The sequence below is a fragment of the Panulirus ornatus genome, chromosome 10, assembly GCF_036320965.1.
Source record: "Panulirus ornatus isolate Po-2019 chromosome 10, ASM3632096v1, whole genome shotgun sequence".
Lineage (NCBI taxonomy): Eukaryota > Metazoa > Arthropoda > Malacostraca > Decapoda > Palinuridae > Panulirus > Panulirus ornatus.
In genome coordinates this window covers 35,140,816-35,162,736 of record NC_092233.1, presented here as the reverse complement: position 1 = coordinate 35,162,736, position 21,921 = coordinate 35,140,816, and the positions used below count along the sequence as shown (strand labels likewise).

At 40.5% G+C, this 21,921-nt stretch overlaps 1 protein-coding gene across 4 annotated transcripts in view; it reads right to left on the bottom strand.

The window, feature by feature from the left end:
- The window catches only part of LOC139750902 (uncharacterized), a 465,731-nt gene that overhangs the window by 342,192 nt on the left and 101,618 nt on the right, over positions 1 to 21,921 (bottom strand). For all 4 annotated transcript variants that reach the window (XM_071665783.1, XM_071665785.1, XM_071665781.1 and 1 more), the window contains exon 5: positions 10,596 to 10,804. In XM_071665783.1, coding sequence (XP_071521884.1) covers positions 10,596 to 10,804 — 209 coding nt within the window. The remainder of the gene's footprint in view (positions 1 to 10,595; positions 10,805 to 21,921) is intronic.

Genomic DNA, 21,921 nt, shown 5'->3' with positions numbered 1-21,921 from the left:
ATGGCCCAACCCACCCCCATACACATGTATATACATACGTCCACACATGCAAATATACATACCTACACAGCTTTCCATGGTTTACCCCAGACGCTTCACATGCCTTGATTCAATCCACTGACAGCACGTCAACCCCGGTATACCACATCGCTCCAATTCACTCTATTCCTTGCACGCCTTTCACCCTCCTGCATGTTCAGGCCCCGATCACACAAAATCTTTTTCACTCCATCTTTCCACCTCCAATTTGATCTCCCTCTTCTCCTCGTTCCCTCCACCTCCGACACATATATTCTCTTGGTCAATCTTTCCTCACTCATTCTCTCCATGTGCCCGAACCATTTCAAAACACCCTCTTCTGCTCTCTCAACCACACTCTTTTTATTTCCACACATCTCTCTTACCCTTACGTTACTTACTCGATCAAACCACCTCACACCACACATCGTCCTCAAACATCTCATTTCCAGCACATCCATCCTCCTGTGCACAACTCTATCCATAGCCCACGCCTCGCAACCATACAACATTGTTGGAACCACTATTCCTTCAAACATACCCATTTTTGCTTTCCGAGATAATGTTCTCGACTTCCACACATTCTTCAAGGCTCCCAGAATTTTCGCCCCCTCCCCCACCCTATGATCCACTTCCGCTTCCATGGTTCCATCTGCTGCCAGATCCACTCCCAGATATTTAAAACACTTCACTTCCTCCAGTTTTTCTCCATTCAAACTCACCTCCCAATTGACTTGACCCTCAACCCTACTGTACCTAATAACCTTGCTCTTATTCACATTTACTCTTAACTTTCTTCTTTCACACACTTTACCAAACTCAGTCACCAGCTTCTGCAGTTTCTCACATGAATCAGCCACCAGCGCTGTATCATCAGCGAACAACAACTGACTCACTTCCCAAGCTCTCTCATCCCCAACAGACTTCATACTTGCCCCTCTTTCCAAAACTCTTGCATTCACCTCCCTAACAACCCCATCCATAAACAAATTAAACAACCATGGAGACATCACACACCCCTGCCGCAAACCTACATTCACTGAGAACCAATCACTTTCCTCTCTTCCTACACGTACACATGCCTTACATCCTCGATAAAAACTTTTCACTGCTTCTAACAACTTGCCTCCCACACCATATATTCTTAATACCTTCCACAGAGCATCTCTATCAACTCTATCATATGCCTTCTCCAGATCCATAAATGCTACATACAAATCCATTTGCTTTTACGAAGAATATATATATATATATATATATATATATATATATATATATATATATATATATATATATATATATATATATATAACGACACCTTGCGATGTGTGGTGGTGCAGCTTCTGCAGATCTTCACCACAGTGAGTCGTCTACTGACATCGCAGGAGGGTGGGAGGAAGCCGATATGACAGCACTTAAGTGTCCTGCCTCAAGGAGGGTTGTACCTCCTTCACTTAGCGATACCAGTTTGCATCAGCCTTCACTCCTGCCTGCAGTAGCATGCTTTCCGACATGTTTCATGAGCTCCTCTTCGCCAACGGAACTACCTTGGCCCACCAGTGATGCTACTACGTTTGTGAATCAAGAACCATTGCAACACAAACCTCGCCAGGTGGTAGAGTGTCCCGCAGTGTAACGAGACAGACTTCCCCAGAACTTTTTTAAAGGGGAAGTAAATGTTTATAGCTGTGTTACTGGAGTGGTAGTTTTCATACATGGTGCTTTGACAAGAAAATAGTGAAATTGGAAAAAATGTAGCTTAGACATTGAAGCTTATTGATACAGTGGTCAAATTGATGAGAACTACTATTGACGTTTGTGTAAATAAATTATACATTTCCTTTTTCCATAGCCAGAGGTTGAACCATTATGTGACATCCATTTTTTCAGTTCATTTCAAGCTAGAAGTTTCAGTTTTCTAAAGTGTTTCTTACATTTTTCATATGTATATATATGTATGTGTGTGTATATGTACGTGTGTATGTGTATGTATATATATATATATATATATATATATATATATATATATATATATATATATATATATATATATATATATATATATATATGTATGTATATATGTATGTATATATGTATATATATATGTATATATGTGTGTATGTATGTGTATATTATCCCTGGGGATAGGGGTGAAAGAATACTTCCCACGCATTCCTCGCGTGTCGTAGAAAGCGACTAGAGGGGACGGGAGCGGGGGGCCAGAAATCCTCCCCTCCTTGTATTTTTTTTTTAATTTCTAAAATGGGAAACAGAATATATATATATATATATATATATATATATATATATATATATATATATATATTTTTATTATTATTATTTTGCTTTGTCACTGTCTCCCGTGCCTGCGAGGTAGCGCAAGAAAACAGACGAAAGAAATGGCCCAACCCACCCCCACACACATGCACACACACACAAATCCACACACGCAAACATACACAACCACACATCCAACGTACACATATATATATACACACACAGACACATACATATACACACATGCACACAATTCACACTGTCTGCCCCTACTCCCCCCCATGCCACCCCGCCACACACTTAATAACATCCCCCTTCCCCCCTCATGTGTGCAAGGCAGCCCCAGGAAAAGACAACAAAGGCCCCATTTGTTCACACTCAGTCTCTAGCTGTCACGCAATAATGCCTGAAACCACAGCTCCCTTTCCACATCCAGACCCCACACAACTTTCCATGGTTTACCCCAGACGCTTCACATGCCCTGATTCAATCCATTGACAGCACATCGACCCCGGTATACCACATTGATCCAATTCACTCCATTCCTTGCCTGCCTTTCACCCTCCTGCATGTTCAGGCCCCGATCACACAAAATCTTTTTCACTCCATCTTTCCACCTCCAATTTGGTCTCCCACTTCTCCTCGTTCCCTCCACCTCCGACACATATATCCTCTTGGTCAATCTTTCCTCACTCATTCTCTCCATGTGCCCAAACCATTTCAAAACACCCTCTTCTGCTCTCTCAACCACGCTCTTTTTATTTCCACACATCTCTCTTACCCTTAAATTACTTACTCGATCAAACCACCTTACACCACATATTGTCCTCAAACATTTCATTTCCAGCACATCCACCCTCCTGCGCACAACTCTATCCATAGCCCACGCCTCGCAACCATACAACATTGTTGGAACCACTATTCCTTCAAACATACCCATTTTTGCTTTCCGAGATAATGTTCTCGACTTCCAAACATTCTTCAAGGCTCCCAGGATTTTCGCCCCCTCCCCCACCCTATGATTTACTTCCGCTTCCATGGTTCCATCCGCTGCCAGATCCACTCCCAGATATCTAAAACACTTTACTTCCTCCAGTTTTTCTCCATTCAAACTTACCTCCCAATTGACTTGACCCTCAATCCTACTGTACCTAATAACCTTGCTCTTATTCACATTTACTCTTAACTTTCTTCTTTCACACACTTTACCAAACTCAGTCACCAGCTTCTGCAGTTTCTCACATGAATCAGCAAAAAGCACTGTATCATCTTTACCAAACTCAGTCACCAGCTTCTGCAGTTTCTCACATGAATCAGCAAACAGCACTGTATCATCAGTGAACAACAACTGACTCACTTCCCAAGCTCTCTCATCCCCAACAGACTGCATACTTGCCCCTCTTTCCAAAATTCTTGCATTCACCTCCCTAACAACCCCATCCATATATATATATATATATATTTTTTTTATTTTTCTATTATACTTTGTCGCTGTCTCCCGCGTTTGCGAGGTAGCGCAAGGAAACAGACGAAAGAAATGGCCCAACCCCCCCATACACATGTATATACATACGTCCACACACGCAAATATACATACCTACACAGCTTTCCATGGTTTACCCCAGACGCTTCACATGCCTTGATTCAATCCACTGACAGCACATCAAGTCCGGTATACCACAGCGCTCCAATTCACTCTATTCCTTGCCCTCCTTTCACCCTCCTGCATGTTCAGGCCCCGATCACACAAAATCTTTTTCACTCCATCTTTCCACCTCCAATTTGGTCTCCCTCTTCTCCTCGTTCCCTCCATCTCCGACACATATATCCTCTTGGTCAATCTTTCCTCACTCATTCTCTCCATGTGCCCAAACCACTTCAAAACACCCTCTTCTGCTCTCTCAACCACACTCTTTTTATTTCCACACATCTCTCTTACCCTTACGTTACTCACTCGATCAAACCACCTCACACCACACATTGTCCTCAAACATCTCATTTCCAGCACATCCATCCTCCTGCGCACAACACTATCCATAGCCCACGCCTCGCAACATACAACATTGTTGGAACCACTATTCCTTCAAACATACCCATTTTTGCTTTCCGAGATAATGTTCTCGACTTCCACACATTCTTCAAGGCCCCCAGAATTTTCGCCCCCTCCCCCACCCTATGATCCACTTCCACTTCCATGGTTCCATCCGCTGCCAGATCCACTCCCAGATATCTAAAACACTTCACTTCCTCCAGTTTTTCTCCATTCAAACTCACCTCCCAATTGACTTGACCCTCAACCCTACTGTACCTAATAACCTTGCTCTTATTCACATTTACTCTTAACTTTCTTCTTTCACACACTTTACCAAACTCAGTCACCAGCTTCTGCAGTTTCTCACATGAATCAGCCACCAGCGCTGTATCATCAGCGAACAACAACTGACTCACTTCCCAAGCTCTCTCATCCCCAACAGGCTTCATACTTGCCCCTCTTTCCAAAACTCTTGCATTCACCTCCCTAACAACCCCATCTATAAACAAATTAAACAACCATGGAGACATCACACACCCCTGCCGCAAACCTACATTCACTGAGAACCAATCACTTTCCTCTCTTCCTACACGTACACATGCCTTACATCCTCGATAAAAACTTTTCACTGCTTCTAGCAACTTGCCTCCCACACCATATATTCTTAATACCTTCCACAGAGCATCTCTATCAACTCTATCATATGCCTTCTCCAGATCCATAAATGCTACATACAAATCCATTTGCTTTTCTAAGTATTTCTCACATACATTCTTCAAAGGGTGAAGGCATGTACAGAGCATCAGATTGGGGAAGAGCAGTGCGGTTTCAGAAGTGGTAGAGGATGTGTGGATCAGGTGTTTGCTTTGAAGAATGTATGTGAGAAATACTTAGAAAAGCAAATGGATTTGTATGTAGCATTTATGGATCTGGAGAAGGCATATGATAGAGTTGATAGAGATGCTCTGTGGAAGGTATTAAGAATATATGGTGTGGGAGGCAAGTTGTTAGAAGCAGTGAAAAGTTTTTATCGAGGATGTAAGGCATGTGTACGTGTAGGAAGAGAGGAAAGTGATTGGTTCTCAGTGAATGTAGGTTTGCGGCAGGGGTGTGTGATGTCTCCATGGTTGTTTAATTTGTTTATGGATGGGGTTGTTAGGGAGGTGAATGCAAGAGTCCTGGAAAGAGGGGCAAGTATGAAGTCTGTTGGGGATGAGAGAGCCTGGGAAGTGAGTCAGTTGTTGTTCGCTGATGATACAGCGCTGGTGGCTGATTCATGTGAGAAACTGCAGAAGCTGGTGACTGAGTTTGGTAAAGTGTGTGGAAGAAGAAAGTTAAGAGTAAATGTGAATAAGAGCAAGGTTATTAGGTACAGTAGGGTTGAGGGTCAAGTCAATTGGGAGGTAAGTTTGAATGGAGAAAAACTGGAGGAAGTGAAGTGTTTTAGATATCTGGGAGTGGATCTGTCAGCGGATGGAACCATGGAAGCGGAAGTGGATCATAGGGTGGGGGAGGGGGCGAAAATTTTGGGAGCCTTGAAAAATGTGTGGAAGTCGAGAACATTATCTCGGAAAGCAAAAATGGGTATGTTTGAAGGAATAGTGGTTCCAACAATGTTGTATGGTTGCGAGGCGTGGGCTATGGATAGAGTTGTGCGCAGGAGGATGGATGTGCTGGAAATGAGATGTTTGAGGACAATGTGTGGTGTGAGGTGGTTTGATCGAGTAAGTAACGTAAGGGTAAGAGAGATGTGTGGAAATAAAAAGAGCGTGGTTGAGAGAGCAGAAGAGGGTGTTTTGAAATGGTTTGGGCACATGGAGAGAATGAGTGAGGAAAGATTGACCAAGAGGATATATGTGTCGGAGGTGGAGGGAACGAGGAGAAGAGGGAGACCAAATTGGAGGTGGAAAGATGGAGTGAAAAAGATTTTGTGTGATCGGGGCCTGAACATGCAGGAGGGTGTAAGGAGGGCAAGGAATAGAGTGAATTGGAGCGATGTGGTATACAGGGGTTGACGTGCTGTCAGTGGAGTGAATCAAGGCATGTGAGGCGTCTGGGGTGGACCATGGAAAGCTGTGTAGGTATGTATACACGTGTGTGGACATGTGTATGTACATGTGTATGGGGGGGGGGGGGGTTGGGCCATTTCTTTCGTCTGTTTCCTTGCGCTACCTCGCAGACGCGGGAGACAGCGACAAAGTATAAAAAAAAAAAAAAAAAAAAAAAAATTCTTCAAAGCAAACACCTGATCCACACATCCTCTACCACTTCTGAAACCACACTGCTCTTCCCCAATCTGATGCTCTGTACATGCCTTCACCCTCTCAATCAATATCCTCCCATATAATTTACCAGGAATACTCAACAAACTTATACCTCTGTAATTTGAGCACTCACTCTTATCCCCTTTGCCTTTGTACAATGGCACTATGCACGCATTCCGCCAATCCTCAGGCATCTCACCATGAGTCATACATACATTAAATATATATATATATATATCTTTTTTTTTTTCTGTTTCCCGCGTTTGCGAGGTAGCGCAAGGAAACAGACGAAAGAAATGGCCCAACCCAGAGAGAAACAAACTTATGGCCACTAGTCCCTGGCATCATAGGGGGCTAAGAATCTCCAGGTTCCTGCCTGACTCAGACAGCAGTAATACCAGTCCCTCTCACAACCTTATCCTCTCTAACAGACCTGCCTATTTCTTTCTTCACAATACCAACATTCAGGGTCATTCTAGTATCTTATCTCTCTATGAGACCCAGCTGTCTAAAGATATTTTCACTAGCCCCTTTCTTATCTCCACTCACAATTCTAGTTCAAAGGTGGTGTTTGCACGGATTCCAACATCAAAACACCAGTGGTATTTCCCCAAGTCCCCAAACTTTGATGTTACCTGGCTCAAGGTCTGTCACCTAACTACCACTATTTTCCTTTGGTTTGCCTACTGCTCTCTAAATTCTTCAAATATCATTACTTTCTTCATGTATCTAAACTCCTGCAATGAGGCCATGACATTCTCTCACCCTCAAGACAAGATTTCAACATTTAACATAGGGAATGGTTGAACTTCTATACAGACGGTGGGGGATTGAAGCCCTCACATTCTCCATCCTCCTTGGCCTACAGCAAATTGTCACCTACCTGACCCATATTCTTGACAGCTGTGACCATTCTCCTAATACTTTGGACATCTTTTTCCACATAAATTCTTGGCCCAAATGGTACATCTGACCACACTCTCATATATGTATCTATTTTGATGGCACCTCCCCCTCCAGCTGTCCCTTCTAAATGGAAATATTGACACTTCAACAAAGGTGACTGAAATAACTTTATGAAAACTCTTTTCTGACTTTCCTTGGGTAAATCACTGTTTCTTATGTGGTGATACTTCTATCTCTTCCTCCAAGATGACATCGTCTTCCAATCCATGGTTCATCTGTTCCTTTTCAGAGGCCATTCAGGCATGAGATCAGGCATGTCAGACTTGAAAAAACTCTCCTTCCTCTGAATTCCACTAAACATTTATCACTGCCTGTAATCACCAAAAGTACATTACCCACAAGAAAAAGCATTCCTTTAATCAAAGGAATTGTGATAGCCTCTCCTCGTCATTTACTGATAGGTTTTGCTGGTCTTTAGCGTAGGCTATTTCTAACAACTTCGATCACCCTATCTTTCCTTCACTTTTCCGTTTCTGATGGTACTATACCTGACTCCTGCAGAAAAAGCAACTTTCATTGGTTAATATTTCTCCTCTAACTTTGATGATTCTAACATTCCTGCACCTTCTGATACTCCTCCTGCTAATCCTATTGTCCTCCCTATAATCTTTTTTCAAACTGTCCGAGAAGCACTTCTCTCTCCCTCAACACATGAAAGGCTTATGGACCTGATGGCATCCATCTCTATGTACTGCAAAAGTGTGCCTCCAAAGTTGCACCTGTGCTTGCTTGTCTGTTTCTTCCACTTAAAAGCCAGAACTTCCCCTTCTTGGAAGCATGCATTGGCATATCCCATCCCTAAGAAGGGTGACCATTCTAACCCCTCTAACTATCGTCCTGTTGCTTTGAAATCTACTATTTCCAAAGTCGTTGAATCCCTCCTCAACTCCCATATCCTCAGACATCTTGAATCTCACAGTCTTCTCTCTGATGACTAGTATGGCTTCCATAAGGCAAGATCCATTGTTAATATTCTTTCCTATCTCACTAATTTTTGGCCATTAATCATGAAAGATTTTGGGGAATCCTATTCAGTTGCCCTTGATATATCCAAAGCTTCAAACAGGGCACACACTGCAACTCATGTCTAAGCTCCCCTCTTTTGGCTTCCCTCCATCACTTTGCTCCCTCACACCTTGCTTTCTCTAAGGCTGATCTAATCTCCACGGTTGTTGAAGGATCAGCCTCTCCCCCTTCTCCACCAACAACTGTGTCTTGTCTCCTACAACTTTTTCTCCTTTTATCAACAATTTTGTCTTTCCTACAAAAATCCAAATGCACTCATATGATAATGACTCAATGCTGTATTCTTCCACATCCTTCAAATCTGCCCCTTCTTCTCTCACTCAACCTGCACCTTGTCTCAACACAACTTCCAAAATAAATTTGGACAGGATATCTCAGTGGTTTAGATAAATTCTGATTGTTTACTGCCTCCAAGACTTTGTTTGTGTCTATCTCTCTAGCTAAAACTCCTCACATCCTCCCTTCTTTGAGGGAATTGTAATTCCATCTCTCAACTCAATGAACATGCTTGTTATTACTGTAATATCCATGCTAACTTGGAAACCTCACATTACAGAAATGGCTGAGTCTGCCTCCTAAAAACTGGGAGTCCCATTTAGACATCAAAATTCCTCTTTTTTTCCAAGCAGTTGCTCCATTTAAAGAGAGAACTGCTCTCACATCTGGGGTAGTTCTAGTACTGCATCTTTACTCAACCATTTCAGTACATCCTCTTCAGCTTTTTCACACATACTCACTCACCTTATTACAACATCTCTCTCTTTCTCTTTCCTTTCTTATTCAATCTACCCTCCTTACATCACATACTGTCCTTCAACATTTCTTTTCCAACACATTCACCTTATCCTTTACATTCTTCTAAGACTCATGGCTCAGCCATAAAGCACCAACAGGACTACTATACCATCAAAAATGCCCATTTTTGCCCTTAAAGATAATGACCTCTCTTTCCACACACTTCAGTGAATTCAACTTTTCCCCTCACCCACTCTACAGCTTACTTCACCTCCTATGATGCCATTCACTGCCATATCCATTCCTAGGTATCTAAAACACTACCTCCTCCAAGTTATCTTCATTCAAACTCACACTCAAAATTGCCTCTCTCTTTTCACTGCTAAACATAACAACCTTGCTTTTATTCACATTTACTTTAAACGTTCTCCTTCACACATACTCCCAAACTCAGACACCAGCTTCTGTAATTTCTAACTAGAATCTGCTACCAGCATCATATCATCAGCAAACAAAAACTGGCCCACCCTTCCTCATAAGACTGAACACCTGCACCTCCTTCACCAACCCATCCAGATAGACAGCCATGGTGATATCACACACCCCTGCCCTAGACCCACCTCCACCTGGGACCACTCACCCTCCTCTTTACCCCTGGACCCACTTCTCCTCTTTACCCACACACATTTGCCTTACTCTCCTAATAAAAACTCCTCACTGATTCTAACTGCTTTCTTCCATTATATCATATAGTAATAATCTAAATACCAGAAATATTGTGATTGAATGGGTTGCAGTCTCAAAAACAAGTTCTCCCCTACTTACGACCTATGCAATGTACAACCAGAAAAAAATATGAAAATATAAATATAAAAATTACACTTGGTCATATGTCTGCCAGTGCTAATGGCTCCATGCGCATGGTAGTGACTGTCAGATGATATCTCAGCATTCTGTACATCACAGCATCCCTCTCTCGACTTACATCCATTTCAAGATCCAACCGTTCAGTCAAAACGGAATTTGGACATATGTCGGTGATGGCTGTAATCTGATTACATGGGACGTCACTCTATGAGTGTGTGTGTGTATGCATGTGTGTGTGTGTGTGTGTGTGTGTGTGTGTGTGTGTGTGTGTGTGTGTGTGTGTGTGTGTGTGTGTTAAGATAAAAGTATTACATTATCTGTGTATCCTTTTCACCTTTCCTGCTTTCTCTAAGGCAATATCAGTGACTACCAAGATATCCAAAGTAAAAGTAAAACTACAGGAACCCTACCTGTCACGAAAGAATGACTTGACATCTTGCCTGAGGGATGGCTGAAGTTCAAATATCTTATCCTTAAATGCATTTCCTTTGATGTAGCCAGGATCTCGGTTGAGAGCAGAAATGATTAATCCAAGGCAGTCCATGTACATTTCAAGAATAAAGAGAACTGACAGTAGTTGGTCAAGACATGGCCAATGTTTTGGGTTGATATTAAGACCCTGAAAAATAGAAAGAATTTTTTTTTGAGTTTGAGAGTTACAACCATGACTACATTTACTCACCTATGAAAAAAATGGAAATGAATCTGACAAAGAAAAATATTTAAATGAGTTTGCTATCACTGGAGTCTAACCTTAATTAACAGTAATCGAGCCCCAACCAAAAAAACTGAAGCTCTGAAGCTCTACAGATATAAGTCACATAGCATTCAAATGAAATACCTGAAAGAGAAAGTACCTTGCACTTATAGTTAAAGGGTCGATGAGTTTTCATACACCCAGTCTGGATTAAACTATTGCAGTTTTCCCTTAACATTCTCCAATATCTACTCACATCTAGGAACTGCTTATCAAGTCTGTCTTTAAATTCATTTGTGTTAGCTACATTAACTACATCCTATGGTAAGATGTTCCATTCACATACAATTCTCCAGAAGAAAAAAGTTGATTTCCTCCATAGTCTGGACCATCCTCAAAATAATTTCATCATTCTTCCTCTTAAAGGTTGAAGTTTTGCTGGCTTGAAGATCATGCAATCAATTTTCTCTTTCCCTATTCAAGTATGTCTCTACGAGATCCTGTCAAATCCTCTCTCCTAAAATGAGTGCAGTTTCAAGATTTTTAACCTCTCAACAGTTTTTGTTTCATAGCCCAACAAACAAGGTTTGTGACTCTACAATGGATCTTTTCCAAATAAGCAATACCCATCTTGTAGTATAATGAACTAGACTGCACACAGTACTTAAGGTGGGAATGGTAGAATGTTTTAACAAATACCCCTAATACTTTTCTAAGTATCAGGCTCAAGGTTTTCTTTTGAATTCTTATAATACTGCTTGCTTTCTAAGTAAGTATGATGCATTGCTTTGCTTGTTTCATGTTGCTGTTTGTCAACACTCTACTGTCCTTCTCTTGTAACCTCATCCATCTATCATCATGCATTCATCACCCACTGAAGAGCTTTTTGCTTTTTCAACAAGGAAATTCATAAGCCAGTCTCTCAATCATCCATCTAACATCTCTAAATCTTCTTGTAATGGCATTGTGCCTAAGGTGCTCTCTAAGCAATTCCAGATTTTGGTGTCAACCACAAATACCTTCAAATGATATATAAAAATTTTAGGTGTCATTCACATATACACTATTAAAAACAAAATAGCCCCCAAACAGATCCTTGTAGCACTCTACAGTTTACTCCACTCCAGTAAGAGTTCTCTCCATATACCAAAACTTTCATTTGGCAGTTAGAGAAAAAGCTCTCACTCCAGTTTACTGTTTGCCATAGTAATCTACATACAGTCAATGCCATATCCTTCGTCTAATACAACTGACCAATTTTCAAAGATTTCTAGTAGTTTGGTATGGCACCTCTTGCCTGATGTGTCTGGGTTGTGTTGTAAACAAATTGTTCAATTCAAAATGGGATGTCAAAGTGTCATTAATGAATGCCTTCATCCTTTTGCAAATTAAAACATGCTGATGTTATTGGTCTGTAATCACATGCATAGGACCTATTTCCATTCTTGAAAACTGGTGTTCCCTCGGCTTATTTGCATTCAGTACACTCCTCAGACCCAGGTAGCTGTCTTTTCTTTCTGCCTCACCCACATGTGGACTGCTGGCATTCTGTCCAAATACATACATTCTTTCCTTGTCAAGCAAAACACTAGACAACTCACACACCTCATTCTTTGTAACTCTAGATTTTCCTGTGGGGAGTGCTATGTGCTAGCCCTGCCTTTTGGCAAAATGGTAGGAATAGAAGACAGAAGTAGTAGGAAGAAACATTTAAGTAGGAGCATTAGGGAGAAATAATAGGGAGGAACATTAGACAGGAGTATTAGGTGGTAGTAGGTAAAAGAAACATTACAAAAAGGAGCTTCTCCAAACACTGGACTAGACTAGCCCTCTGCTAGTGGCCTGCTAAGGGTGAGGCACTGAAGTCTAAGTGGCACTGGAGTTCACTGTAAGTAATCATGGAGACTCTATTGCCATGGCCACCCCCTTGAGGAAGTTCCAGAAGGAAACAGGCATCAGGGATGTACATAGAAAGATAGATAAATAAATAGGGTATTTTCCAACCTCTAACAACTTCCTAAATAACATATAAAAAGGCTTCTTGTCCATGTGACTATTCCTTATATTTGTGTGCATCTTATCCTGGTGATTTGTCTGGATTAAACTATTGCAGCTTCTTTTCAACATCCTCGAATGAATTTCAGTGTCTTTTATGACTACTTTGCCATCAACTCAGTCCTTAAATCTTTGGTAATTTTCCAAATTTTTTTTTTGCAAATGCAGTTTCAAAAGTTAATAAAAAAGCAATGGCTTCTTGGTCACTCTCTGTTAGTGAGTCATCCTACACCTCTATCTGTATCGTGCCTGTTTTCACTCTTTTTTATTTCAAAGATTTTGCCTGAGGCTCAGCAACTGCATGGATCTCACTGCATTACTTGCTCATTTCATAATAACCGCGTTGTTGCTTTTTGCTGCTTCCTACAATGTACAATGTCTGTCTAGAGCTGATCCAGCTCTTCTTTTGGCCACTCATCTAGTTTTCATCTAAAGGTTTCAGTGCTGAGTCCAGATAAATTTCTCATTTCACTGGGTAGAATGGTGAATAGCCTTTCCATTTTCCTAACTGGGTACTTACATATTTTTTTCTTTTCATCTTTTCAATATCAACAAACTTCAGGGAGAATAAGATACTGTTCTGAAAGCAGGATAACTGTGGGAGGAAAGGAGGAGAACAAGTGGGAGCTTCTGTGAAAGGAACAAAAAGCAAGTAGTAACAGGTAGTAATGAGGTGAAGAGATGGCAAGAGTATTTTGAAGGACTGTTGAATGTGTTGGATGACTGGGTGCCATTGTAGGATGTTTGGGTCAGGGAAGAATGCAAAGTAAGAGAGTCCTGGCAAATGGTTTGGTGAAATGAGAAGTGGTGAAAGTCTTGCATAAGAAGAAATTTGACATGACAGTTGGAGTGGATAGTACTGCAGCTGAATTTCTGAAGAAAGGGGTTGACTGTGTTGTTGATTTGTTAGTTGGCATTTTCAATGTATGTATGGATTATGAGGTCCCTGAGGATTGGTGGAATACATGCACAGTATCACTGCATAGGAGCAAATAAGACAAAGGTGAGTGTTCAAAGTTTATCTTTTTTCTTTCTTGTTTTTACACTGGAGGCTCTGGTCACAGACAAAAGTCCACACCAAGATTAGGCCGTAATTGAAATATGGAGAGGTTAATGAAAGAGCAAAAAGAACAAACAAGGGAAAGTACTCATGAGATCTAAAAGAAATGAAAAACCTGTATTCTAAAATGTGCCAAGTTGTTACTGGGAAAGACATGATAGGGTAGAAAGTTCCAAAGCTTCAAGTACAAGGAAAGACACACTCATCAAAATGGCCCATCCTTGAGTTGATAACTGCCAGACAGTAATCATGTGACACAACAGCTTGCCGAGTATTGTGTGGTCAAGATAGTGGTGGGTGCATAAAAGCAGCCAGCTCTTGGGAGCAATAACCAAAGTAAAACCTACAGAGAGGGAAAGTAAACCAACACTGTGGTGTATGGCAACAGGCCAAGTTAGCCTGGGAGAATTTATGTCAAACTGCTTCAAACTCAACTCTGTTAATTAAAGGATCAGATGTAGAACTACCCCACTATGGAGAGAAGTACTCCACAATGACAAATCATTGAGCAACAATTCAGAAGCAACAAAGCAACTATTCAGAAGAAAGTAAATTTTTATACCTAAACAAGACTCCCAGTTTCTAAGAGAAAGACTTAGCTATATCTGTAATGTGGGATTTCCATGAGAGAGTGGATGTCACAGCAATATCAGGTATGTTAATTGAGTCAAGAGGTGGAATTACAGAACAGTCACATGAGACAGGAAAGTAGTGAAGAATTTTCAACAGAGATAAGGGTGGAAACTGGGTCTCAGAGGCATTAAACTTAAAATTAATTCATCTATCCATTGAGATATTTTGTCTAAGTTCGAGTTTTCTGAGGTAGTTGTGTTGAAATGAGATGCAGATCGAGTGCAAAAAGGAGCAGCAGAACAGACAGATATGGAGGAATGAAGTGTTGAGTTGTCAGTATATGTAAGCATTTGGTTATTTAGGAAGGAAAGAAATCATTAATAAAAAAAGTGTAAGAGACAGGACAGAACCTTGAGGGACACCTCTGATGATTGAGAAAAAAGGAGAGTTGATCATTAACAACCACAGAGATAGATCAGCTAGAAAAGAAGCTAGATATTAGAGAGCAAGGTGAGAGAGGGAAGCTAAAAAAGGGAGCTTAGAGATGAGACCCCAATCCCAAGCCTTGTCAAAAGCTTTGGATATATCTAGAGCAACAATATAGGATTCCCCAAAATCCTTCACAGATGATGACTAGACATTAGTGAGATAGGAAAGCATATCAAAGAATCTTGCCTTAAAGAAGCCATACTGGTGATCAGAAAGAAGACTGTAGGATTCAAGATGTCTGAGGATATGGGAGTTGAGGACAGATTCAAAGACTTTGGAAATGGTAGATGTCAAAGCAAGAGAACAAAAGTTAGAGAGGTTAGAACAGTCACCGTTTCTTAGAGATGGAATGTATGTTTCCAATGAAAACAAAAGTTCTGGTTTTGAAAAAGGAACAGAACATGCAAGTAAGCACAGGCTTAAGTTCAGGGGCATACTCTTTCAGTACATGGGTATAGATAGCATTAAGATATTATGCTTTGCTTGTGTCCAGAGAGAGAAGTGCTTTTCACACATTTCAAAAAGAGATTATGGGAAAGGTCATGGGATTAGTAAGAGGAGCATATGGAGGTGAGGGAATGTTGGAGTCATCCAAGGTAGAGTTTAAGGAAAACCTGGAACCAAAGAGGTTTGCTTTTTTCTTCAAAACAGACAGGTCATCATATCATAAAAGGAAAGTAAAGGAAAGGTAGAACACCTCTTTGAATAAGGAAATGTTCTGCCTCACAGATAACGTACTTGCAATGATCACAGCCAGTGATAAATGTTGAATGAGAGTTAAACGAAGGAGAGTTTTTGCAAGCCTGATATACAGAGGTATAAGTTTTTTGAGTGTGCCTGGTAAGTTGTAGGAAAGAGAGGGGATTGAAAGGGTGGAGGTATGCAAAAAGAATCAGACTGGGGAGATCAATGTGGTTCCAAGAAAGACAGAGAACATATGGATCAGGTGTTTTCTTATAACAATGTAAATGATGAAATGTTATGAGAAACATGGATTTGTATGAGGCATTTATGGATCTGGAGAAAGCATATGATAAGGTTGATAGAGATACCTTGCAGAAAGTCTTAAGAATAAATGGTGTGGAAGGAAAGCTACTAGAAGCAGTGAGATGTTATTGACCGAGAGTGTAAGCCATGTATATGAGTTGCAAGGGAGGAGATTTAGTGATTCCAGGTGAAAGTTGGTCCGTGAAAGGGGTGTGCTATGTCACCATGGCTGTTTAATTTGTTCATGGATGGGGTGGTGAGGGAGGTAATGCAAAAGTCTTGGAGAGAGGGAAGAGTATGCAATCGCCACGGGGGTTAGGTAGCTTGGGAAGTGAGCTGTTGTGAAAGGAGGGAGTTGAAAGTAAATGTAAATAAAAGCAAGGTTATTAGGGTTAGCAAGAAAGAGGGAGAGGTTATGTGGGGTGTGAGCACTTAGGAATGTTTGGAAAGAGTGGTCATTTTCTAGGAGGGCATGTTTGAATGTACTGTTGTCCCAACAAAGCTGAATGGATACAAAGCATGGACTATATAGATGAGAATGTATGGAAGAGGGTGAATGTTTGAAGACAAGTAGTGTGTTTATGGAAAGGAACCTGGATGTACTGAGTGAAACAAAGTCCAAGGGCAAGAGGAAAGAATGGTATGGGAATGTTTTTGGGGTAGAATCAAGGGTTAGTGTGAAGGCCTGAGCTAAGAGAGGGGTAGTGATACTGCTGAAGCAGTTGTGGGAATGTGTGAAAGAGTGTAAATAAATAAATTCCAAGCTGAATAAGGTAAAATGAAGGTGGATTATGAAACGGGGGTGATAAGAAGTAATTATGGGCCATGGGAAGGCTGATGAAGAGAGATTAGTGTTCTGGGAGCAGTTGAGTGAAAGCATTAGCAGTTTTGATGCAAGACACTGGGTACAAGAGGTGGGTAATTTAACTGTGAAAGTGGGGAATGTGGCTGTTAAGGGTACACAAGTCAGGGGCATAGGGTACTCAAATGTGGGGCATACAAAAGTATACGTGGTTGTATAGGGAAAGCTTATCAGAGGGTATTACTGAATTACATAATAACTGCAAGACATGCAAACAGAGACTCTTGGCTGTGAATGTGCAGATAAGGGAACCTGGTGAATCCTGGCAAAGGCGAATATGAAAGTTTACTAAGGTTTGTCAGAAAAGGGGTAATGATGAGTACAAAGAGGGTGGTATAGTAAGCAAGCCTAGAAAAGACGTGACAAAATACCAAGAGATGCCGAGTGCAGAAAGGAAAAGGGTGAGATTAAACAAAGCCAGAGGAGTGGATGAGGAATGTGAGGTGTTTAGGGAAGTAGTGTCAGCATGTGCAAGAGAAGTGTGAAGGATGCAGAGGGTGGGAGTGGGGAAATGAAACAGAAAAAAAGAGAGATGTAAGGGAGTTACTTAATGGGAAGGGGTGCACATGGTTGGGAGATATACATGAAAAAGCAATAGGTGGTCAAGAAGAAAGGGCCAAGGATGAAAATGAGGGCAAGTGAGAGTTGGGGGGTGCAAGTATCAGAAAACTTCAGGAAAATCAAGATGCTTTAAACAAGGTTAATAATCATAAAAGCAAGAGAACAGATGGGGACATCAGAAGAGGTCCACCGGGGAAGCGATGGTAGGCAAAGATGAGCTGAAAAGGAGTGAGTACTGTGATGGACTGTTAAATGTGTTTGATGATGGGGTGGCAGGTGTAGGGTATTTGGGTTTGGTGAAAAGACAGTTGATGAAAGCCTTGCTTAAGATGAAATATGGCAAAATGGCTGGAGTGGATAGTACTGCAGTTGAATTTTTTTAAAAAGGGAGTAACTGTTGTTGACCTGTATATAAGGATTTCAATGTATTTGTGAATCATAGGGAAGTGCTTCTGGATTGGCAGAACACATGTATAATATCACTGTATAAAGACAAGGAGGAGAGGTGAATGTTCTAATTACAAAGCCATTAGTTTCTTGAGCATACATGGTAAGCTGCATAGAATACATGTGACTGAGAAGGTGGTGGCATGCACAGAGAATCAGACTGGGGAGGAACAATGGGGTTTCAAGAATAGTAAAGGATGTGTGGATCAGGTGTTTGCTTTGAAAAATATGCAAGAGAAATACTTAGAGAAACAGAGGGATCTGTACATGGCATCTATAGATCTGAAGAAAGCAAATGTTATGGTTGATAGAGATGCTCTAAAGGTGTTCCATATATATGCTATGGGAGGAAAGCTATTTGAAGCAATGAGTTCTTATCAAAAACGTAAGGCATGTATGTGAGTAGGCTGAAAGGAGAGCAAGTGGTTCCGGGTGAAGGTGGGTCTGCAGCAAGGTTGTGTGATGTCACCATAGCTATTAGAATTTTTCAATGGATGGGGGAGTGAGGGAGGTAAATGCTAGGGTCTCGGAGGTCAGCCCTCTCAATAAGACTGTGCTTACCTACCATTCCTCTCTCTTACACTGTCGTTTCTCTTAAGATCAACCTACTGAACACCACATATTGTCCTTAGGCACCTCATTTCTATTTTGTCTATCCAGTTCCTTTCTTTTGCATTCAAGGTTCAAGGATTGCATCCATAAAACATTGTCAGGACTCACACCTTCATATACTTCCATTTATGCCTAAACAGACACTTACCTCTCTTTCTACACACTCCTTAATGCATCTAGGATTATCCCCTTCTCCCACCTCACTGGCACAGGAATTAGCAAAGAAAGGTCAAGACAGGTCAGTTGGGGACAACTCAGGCAGTGTAAGTAACATATTAGCACAGATACAGGTCAACTCTCACATAACTTTTAGGAATGAGGCTGGCAGGGTCCAGTGTGGGAAGGGTCAGAGTATGGCAGCAAACACAAAACAAATGGAGAAACATCTCTCTCCTGCTGCTGCACACGCAGACTTTAACAGTGATAATACAAACACACATACCAACAGTAGGAATAAGGCAAATTATGTCCAGAAACTATCTCCAAGGAAATCAAGTTTGATATACACAATTGTCCAGAACATCATTATGAAACGTGATGAACTTAAATCCTATACAGTTACAGAAGAACCGAACATTATTGCAATTTCAGAATGTAGGTAAACTCTGAGAATAAACATTTAATTGCCAAGTTAGCTATACTCAGATACAAATTACCTATGAAAGATCACTTATACAGGGTAGGTGGTGGAGTTTGATCTATGTTGATAACAATCTAAGTGCTATAAAGATAAGCAAAGTAGACAGACACACTTATGACTCTCTTTACACTAACATTACCAACAAGTTCAAAACTGAACTACATCTCTGCATTATATAAAGGCATCCAAACAAAAAGAAGATAACGATAAGAAGCTAAACAATGAAATCAAAACTAGAGTAAACAGTAAAGAGGTTATAACACTAGGAGACTTCAACAGTCCAAACATAAACTGGAACACACTAACAGGTGACAGAGAGGAAATGAAACAAACGGAACTGATTAAAGACACTTTTCTAGAACAATTAATTAAAAAAACCAGCTGTGACACAAACTTAATCAACTCTTGCGAAGTATGTGAGAATCTGTCAAACAGCGATCACAGTTTGATTAGATTAGAGATAAATTTTGATTATGAAGTAAATGACAACAAACTCTTGATCCCACATTACAAGCCAGCAATTTTGAAAACATAAGACATGAAGTTTGCAGTACCAACTAGACAAAATTTCTTGACATTCACACAGAAGAGGAAATGTGGAAAAATTCTAAAATCACTACTCGAGATTGAAAATAAACAGATTCCACAAATTACAAAGAGAACTTGCAATACTACAGAATCATCATGGTTGAACAGGAGAATAGGACTAATTTTACCAAAAGAAGAAAACATAAGAAATTCAAATCAAATCAAACTGATGAAAATTGCCAGGAATAAATCAAAATCCAAAGAGAGTGTACGAAGGTCATAAGATAGAGTAAACGTGAGGAAGAAAAAAGAATTTCCTTGATAGTTAAGAATAATCCTAAGGAACTCTTCAAATATATAAGACAAAGGAAGACAGTAAAAGAAGGAGTGGACCATTATGAAACAAACATGGCACCCTAAGTACAGAAGACAAAGAAATGGCTACCACATCAAATCATTCCTTTAACTCCATATTCGCAAATGAAGAAACATCTTGAATATTGCAACCAAAGAAAAGGTTTCAAGGATCTGATGAAGAAGAGTTGAAGGTTAGAGACATAAAGAGCTGTGAAGTACCTAAATACCTGGACCATTTAAAACCTAACAAATTCAATGGTCCACATAACAGGAGACAGCTGATATACCTCATTACAAAAATATTCAACAAATCTCTAATGGATGGTCAGGTGACAACTGACTGGAAACTAGCACATGTTACTCTTATGTATAAAAAAGGAGACAAAAAGTGTGCCTTGAACTAAATAAACCATTGTCAGGACTTTGTACCTACATATACTTCCATTTATGCCTAAACAGACACTTACCACTTTCCACACACTCCTTAATGCATCTAGGATTATCCCCTTCTCCCACCTCACTGGCACAGGAATTGGCAAAGAAGGTCAATTCAGGTCAGTTGGGGACAACTTAGGCAGTATAAGTAATGTATTAGCACAGATACAGGTCAACTCTCACGTAACTTTTAGGAGCAAGGCTAGCAGGGGCCAGTGTGGGGAGGGTCAGAGTAAGGCAGCAAACACAAAACAGAATGAGAACCATTTCTCTCCTACTGCTGCACATGCAGACATTAACAGTGATAATGCAAACACGCATACCAACAATAAGAATAAGGCAAATTATGTCCAGAAACTATTTCCAGGGAAATCAAGTTTGATACACACAATTGTCCAGAACATCATTATGAAATGTGATGAACTTATATCCTATGCAGTTACAAGAACCAAACATTATTGCAATTTCAGAATGTAGGTAAACTCTGAGAATAAACATTTAATTGCCAAGTTAGCAATACCTGGATACAAACTACCTATGAAAGATCACTTATACAGGGTAGGTGGTGGAGTTTGATCTATGTTGATAATAATCTAAGTGCTATAAAGATAAGCAAAGTAGACAGACACACTTATGACTCTCTTTACACTAACATTACCAACGAGTTTAAAACTGAACTACACCTCGGCGTTATTTAAAGATCTCCTAAGCAAAAAAGAAGACAACAATAAGATGCTATACAATGAAATCAAAACTAGAATAAACAGTAAAAAGGTTATAACACTAGGGGGACCTCAACGGTCCAAACATAAACTGAAACACACTAACAGGTGACCGAGAGGAAACGATACAAACGGAACTGATTAAAAACGCTTTTCTAGAACAGTTAATCAAAAAACCAACTGTGACAAACTTAATCAACTCCTCCGAAGTATGTGAGAATCTGTCAAATAGTGATCACAGTTTGATTTGATAAGGGATGAATTTTGATGATGAAGTAAATGATAACAAACTCTTGATCCCACATTACAAGCCAGCAATTTTGAAAAGAAGAGAAGAGAGAGGCATTTGGACGATTTTTGCAGGGAAAAAATGCAAATGAGTGGGAGATGTATTAAAGAAAGAGGCAGGAGGTCAAGAGAAAGGTGCAAGAGGTGAAAAAGAGGGCAAATGAGAGTTGGGGTGAGAAAGTATCATTAAATTTCAGGGAGAATAAAAAGATGTTCTGGAAGGAGGTAAATAAAGTACGTAAGACAAGGGAGCAAATGGGAACTTCAGTGAAGGGCGCAAATGGGGAGGTGATAACAAGTAGTGGTGATGTGAGAAGGAGATGGAGTGAGTATTTTGAAGGTTTGTTGAATGTGTTTGATGATAGAGTGGCAGATATAGGGTGTTTTGGTTGAGGTGGTGTGCAAAGTGAGAGGGTTAGGGAA